At 42.6% G+C, this 5687-nt stretch overlaps 1 protein-coding gene across 1 annotated transcript; it reads right to left on the bottom strand.

Annotated features, from left to right (window-relative positions):
* Positions 1-3186: 3186 nt before the first annotated feature.
* On the bottom strand, positions 3187-5423 carry LOC129676382 (acylcarnitine hydrolase-like; the record flags this gene model as incomplete). The annotated part of the gene is made up of 6 exons (XM_055606734.1): positions 3187-3370; positions 3805-3877; positions 4244-4381; positions 4704-4848; positions 5082-5162; positions 5283-5423. Coding segments are annotated over 6 exons (762 nt in total), but the record flags the coding sequence as incomplete, so codon positions are not given.
* Positions 5424-5687: the final 264 nt, after the last annotated feature.

The following is a 5687-nucleotide window of genomic DNA, read 5'->3' as shown; positions in this document are numbered from 1 at the left end:
CAGGAGACCAGGAGATCTAAAAGAAGCCAGTACAGAAAATGGGATCTAGGGTTTTACACTCTAGATAAGACTTCTACTACTGATCTGTATAACCATAACCTTAAGGTTTTATTTATTTTTCAGTAATTTCATATGTGCAAAAAAGTATGTCCATATCTTGAACACCATCATTTTCCCCATCTGCCCAGTTGAAAATGCAAGGTCCAATCTTTGATAGAGAGTTAGCCCTTACCACATAGCACATATGTGGTATTTTAACCTTGAGCTCCATGGTCTCCAAAACTATATGCACATGTCTATTTTTTATAAGCCACGTTATGATGCTTACATGATCACACATGAACATAGCAATATATTATTGAGATCCAGTGTATGTATATAGAATGGGTAGCCCTTTTGCTCCTGCGCTCATGAAATTTTCCTGCTTCAGTCTTTCAAGAAGCTGAGGCACAGACATCCATCTCGGGGTTGACCTCGCTGGCAGCTTATGCTCATTTTCAAGGCAGTTTGAACTGATGGAAGGAGCAGGAACGCGGCTCATCAGATGTGTTAGAAGCCATTTCTAGATGTGAGAAAACTTGGAGGTTGGTTAGAGGTGGACATGGAAATTTGAGACCCAACCAGCTCTGACGTAGTCAATTATCCCAAAGCTTCTAAAGAGGGAGGGCACAGAACATTGCATTTATGGTCTTTCATATGTCAGATAAGTCCTCTGCCACTGACATGTATGCCAGAACCTTGGGGCTTTTTTTTTTTTGTAATTTCATGAACAAACATAATTGTCACATGCATGCCTCCCCCATTGCTCCCAAGACCCAGCAAACCCAGAACCACGTTTTCCATCCCACTTCTTCTTCTGCTTGTTCTTATTGTTCTTCTTCTTTTTCTTGTGTTCTTCCTCCATCTTCTTCTCCTTCTCATTCTCCCACTCCTCCTCTCCCCTCCTACTCTTTCTACTCTTCTTTTCTCCTCCTCTTTTTTCTACTACTCTCCCTTTTTAATAACCCACTAAGTTAAGTTAGATTTTTATGAAATTTTTATACCTGTTTTTAAGACAGGCTTTCTCTGTGTAGTCCTAGCTGTCCTGAAACTTCCCTGTATATTCTATGCTGGCCACGAACTCAGAGATCCACCTGCTTCTGCTTCCAGGGTGCTGGATTTAAGATTCCATTGCCACCTACGAGCCATTTTTCTTTGTACTTTTTATGTGGAGACACACCACAACTAAATTTTCCAGTTTTCCTAGGAGCTTGCTCTATAGCTCAGACAGGTGTTAACCTGTGTTCTCTGGCCTCAACTCTCTGAGCTACTGGGATTGCAAGCCTAGGTCATCTGATCCGGCTTTGTTTCATTTTTTGCTTTCTCGGGGCTTTGCACATTCAGGGGAAGCGCTCTATCACCGCTATATCCCTAGCCTTACAAATTCTTTAAATGTTTAGCACACGTATCTCATTCTACTCTAGGTAGTAAATACAAAAATTGAATACATGAAATAATGTGTGAGAATATCCATATAGCTCATTAAAATGCAAACCTGAGACCGGTGGCCCATTGCTAAAATCCAACCACACAGTGAGATCATGAGTTCAGGGTAACCACAGCTATATAGAAACCAGGTCTCCAAAAAGACCAACTAATAAACAGGGCAACAGTTGTGCATAGATTAAGTATATAAAGTGTGTAATGTGCACACTTGGATGTCACGCCACAATAAAAAAAAAAAAGAAACAAAGACATTGTATGCAATAAGACAAAATGTGCTGTTATATTGGATTTGAGACAAGACTCAATAGAACCAGATAAAGTGATGTTATGTTTACTTTGAAACAGGGTTAAATATAGTGAACGGCAGCAAAAGGACCTGAGGAAAGCCCTGTGGGAAGTAGGAAGAATGTTATAACTCTGATCTAGTGGCAGTTGCAGGCCTTGTGAGTTTTCTCAGACTTACTAAGCCAGACACCTCAAAGAGAGTAACTTAATTGCATTTGAACAATCCACAGAGTCTGAGATATAATGCATGAATGGAACACTAACCTAACGTACACAAGTCCAAGATAAGTCCAGAGCACCATATAAACAATCCACACTCAAGATATTAATAATGAGATAATTGTTAGAAGCCTAAAACTTCTTCTGACTTACTGTTGGCAGTTTAGTGTGTATATACTGAACTGATAAGCAAAGACATTCTAGCAACAAGATCTTTTATCAATGCTACACATGTAGAGTCAAAACACCTACATGGTCAGTCTCACTGACAGGAAAGCCTTCCCTGCCCCCAGTTCATGTCATCAGGGACTTAATGTTGCCCCTGTATTACTCTTGTTTACACATTCTAACAGGACAGTGCACAAGATATAATTAAGATCTCTAGCCAGAGAACTGGTTACCACCACACAGCAAATGTGGGGCATCTTGACCCTGGATTTCTCAATCTATAGATAAGTAGATTGATTTCTGTGCTTTGTAAGTTACTGAGGCCATGGTTTTTGTTTTGTTGCAGAGGTCTGGGTATTGTATTTCCTGGCTTCTTGTATTTCCTGTAATCTTCTTGTCTCAGCCTACAAACATCTGAGGCCACAGATGCTGAGTCCAATTTGGAATCTATGATCTTTGAGAACACGATTCTGAACTGATGAAGGCAATAGGTCTTGGGGAAAGAAGGTTTTCTGATGTCAAATAAAAACATGAACTTACCAAGGGATTATACAGGATTTTGATGCAGCCAATCCCTGTAAGCAACAGTCTCTGAAGCTTCTGCTTCATTTGAATATTGTCTTGGACTAGGAGAAGAGGAGAGTGATGATGGGGAGGAGATAATGGAGGGCAGGAAAGAAGGAAGGTAGGAAGGAAAGAAAGAAAGAAGGAAGGAAGAAAAGAAGGAAGGAAGGAAAGAAGGAAGAACAGGAGTCTAAACACAGGAAGGGTTAAAGAAGATGGGTGACTTTAGGGTACACACACCCACTGTTATGAGAGCAGTTATTGGCTCCAACGAAAGTTTGCCCAGGAAAATAAGGAGTAATGCACAGAGGGTTTGACATACTAGTCTGAAAGGACAAATGGTGAAGTTAGAAATGCTTATATGAGTAATGGAACAAATAAAAATGAATAAATGGACTTTGTAACTTTAGAATGGCCCCTATTTGCTCTGAACCCCACATACCTCTTTCCTGACACAGACCACTACTACTGTGCATGCTTGTCCTGAGCCCCCTTTAGCTCCTGGATCTTTTGGGGCAGAGTCTTGGTCCAGAACTGCAACCTTCTGGCCTTCAGGGCTCGGCCCACAGCAAGCTGGATGTCCAGCTGTAGGTACTGCTCCTCATGGTCCAACATAGGCCAGTAGGGTAGACCCTGGCTGTTGGGGTTCCTTGAATATAACACACAGGAAAGAAGGATGAGGTCACTCTGTTACAAAGCCTGATCCCCTGATGTGGATCAAGGCAGTGGAACAAGCCAGCCAGTGTTTAAGGGGTCTGATGGTACAGGTATCTTGATATGTGCATACAAGTGTCACTTCATTAGTTTCTGCTCCTTGTTGGGAAAGAACTACCTGACAAGTTCTATATCTGCCTCTAAGAGGAAAGATCTCAGCAACAGTACCACAGCACTATAGCTCATCAGGTAGGTCACCGTGAGATGACAAGGATCTGCTAACTATAAGGTACCTGCATAAATGTGCTATTGTGTAGACAAAACATTCATGCAATGGAAGATCCATGCAGGCAAGAAGGCGTCCATTCAAAAGAGAGCCTTAATAGAGACCCACATGTGTTAGGTTGAGAGAGAGAGGTGTGTTCTCACCCATATCGTGCGAAGTTGGCCCAGTACTTCATCATCCTCCTGTTCAGCAGCTCGTCCTCCTCAGTGAAGTTAACTATAGTTATGAGGAAGACAATGTATATGCCACCTCACGCAAGTGTCAACTCACTCTTCACATTCACCACCTCAGGTGATGTCTGACCCCACACTATTGGCTTTGTTGCCTCCCTTCTTTGCTATATAGAGTATCTAATAGCCATGCAAGCCTCTAACTGAATTTCTGCATGATTTTGCTGTCAGGTTCTCTATTACTGGCTAGACTGGAAGGGTTGAAGATTCTACATCAACTTTGATTTGGGGCCACAACATTGGATTTGTCCTCTCTCAGAACATAAATTTTCTCAAAAAGACTGAGGGCTCAGAAGTCCCCAAAGAGTCATTTGGAACCTCATTCAGCTTGAGAAAAGTAAAGAAGACTCACGTTCCATGCCAAAGCGCCAGGATCCAAAGACAAAAGGAACTTCATCCCCATGGTCAGCCTTCACATAGTGTGGCCTGGTATTCTTGAGAAAGCTGGATTGATGTTTGAACTCATAGAAATAGACAGGAGCATGGGGACCTGCAGGTGGAGACAGAAAGTGATGTAGCTGAACCCCACCTGAAGGTTTTCTGTTGCATATTTGGTTGCCTGGAATTACAGAAGTTAAATAGGAGATCGAGCTCCAGGTTGGAACACAGCTATGGAAAAGCCTTTGGCTAGACACTCCAGGCCATCTAGAAAGTGGTTTTGCTAATTCAATTGAATGTCCGAAACCCATTTTCTCCTCTGTATCTAGATTTTACTCTGTTGAATTAGACACAAGGAAACCTGAATACCACAGTGCTCACTGTGACCCACATCCCTGAGATGCTCCCCTAAGCCTCATGACAGATGTACTCACGCTGAAAATGTGCTACTTGGAGTGCAGGGATCACAAACAGGAAGTCCCCCATCATCTCTGTATACTGAATTTGGAGGGTCTGGGGGTCCTCAGTGTCTCCCATGTACTCATCCATTAGCAAGTCACTGCACTCAGGAGGCAGCATCTACACCAGGGAAACCAGCAAGAATGAAGTGAGGCGTATTGTACGTTAGGTAAGCAGCAGCCTTTGGTATTGGGAGCATGACATCTGGGATAACAATGGGTATAGGTTAGAAGCTTCATCTCTGAGGACCCCACCGAGAATCATACATATACACTGAGCTTTATTCCCAGGGAATCTGTCTGAAAGGAGCTATGAAGGACCCCTCTACTTGGACAGGATCAGAGGTTTCTCACCATTTGTGCTGTTGTATTCTTCAGAACAGCATTCAGGTTCTCTCTGGTTATTTCCATTATTGTCTGAGCAGAGCCCAAGTACTGGCAGGCACAAGAAAGTGTAAAGTGTTAGATCAGGAGACTTAGATTAAGGATGTATTGAGTTCCCACAGCTTAGCATATGGGTCTTCAGGCTCCGAGAGGATTGGAACTGTGCCTCACCATGGGAAGGTCCCAACCATACTCATCATTGTTGACACCAATGATGCTGGGGACAGGGTGAAAATCCACAGAAGCCAATAACTCTTGAGGATGCCTGGGTAGGAACACTCCATCCACCACAGCAGGAATTACCTTGAAGTCCTGGGGATCATTAAACATCAGTGCAGAAATTGTTGAAATAGCTGATGCCCATTGAGTTACCTTCACCATTTCTTTTCATTTCACACTAGTTCAGGGTGCACTGCTCACCCTAAGGATAATCCACACTTAGATTAGCCTAAGCTCATGTTCATTATGTATACAAACTGAAAGAACACAAACTCATAAAGATGAGGTATGTAGTTCAGAATTCCTCATCATGTAGACCAGGTTCTCAGACACACAAAATTCTCCCACCTTGTTAAT

This window comes from Psammomys obesus, unplaced genomic scaffold (genome assembly GCF_907164565.1).
Source record: "Psammomys obesus unplaced genomic scaffold, mPsaObe1.curated_primary_1811, whole genome shotgun sequence".
NCBI lineage: Eukaryota > Metazoa > Chordata > Mammalia > Rodentia > Muridae > Psammomys > Psammomys obesus.
The sequence above is the reverse complement of the archived record's forward strand: the minus strand, read 5'-3'. Positions and strand labels throughout refer to the sequence as shown.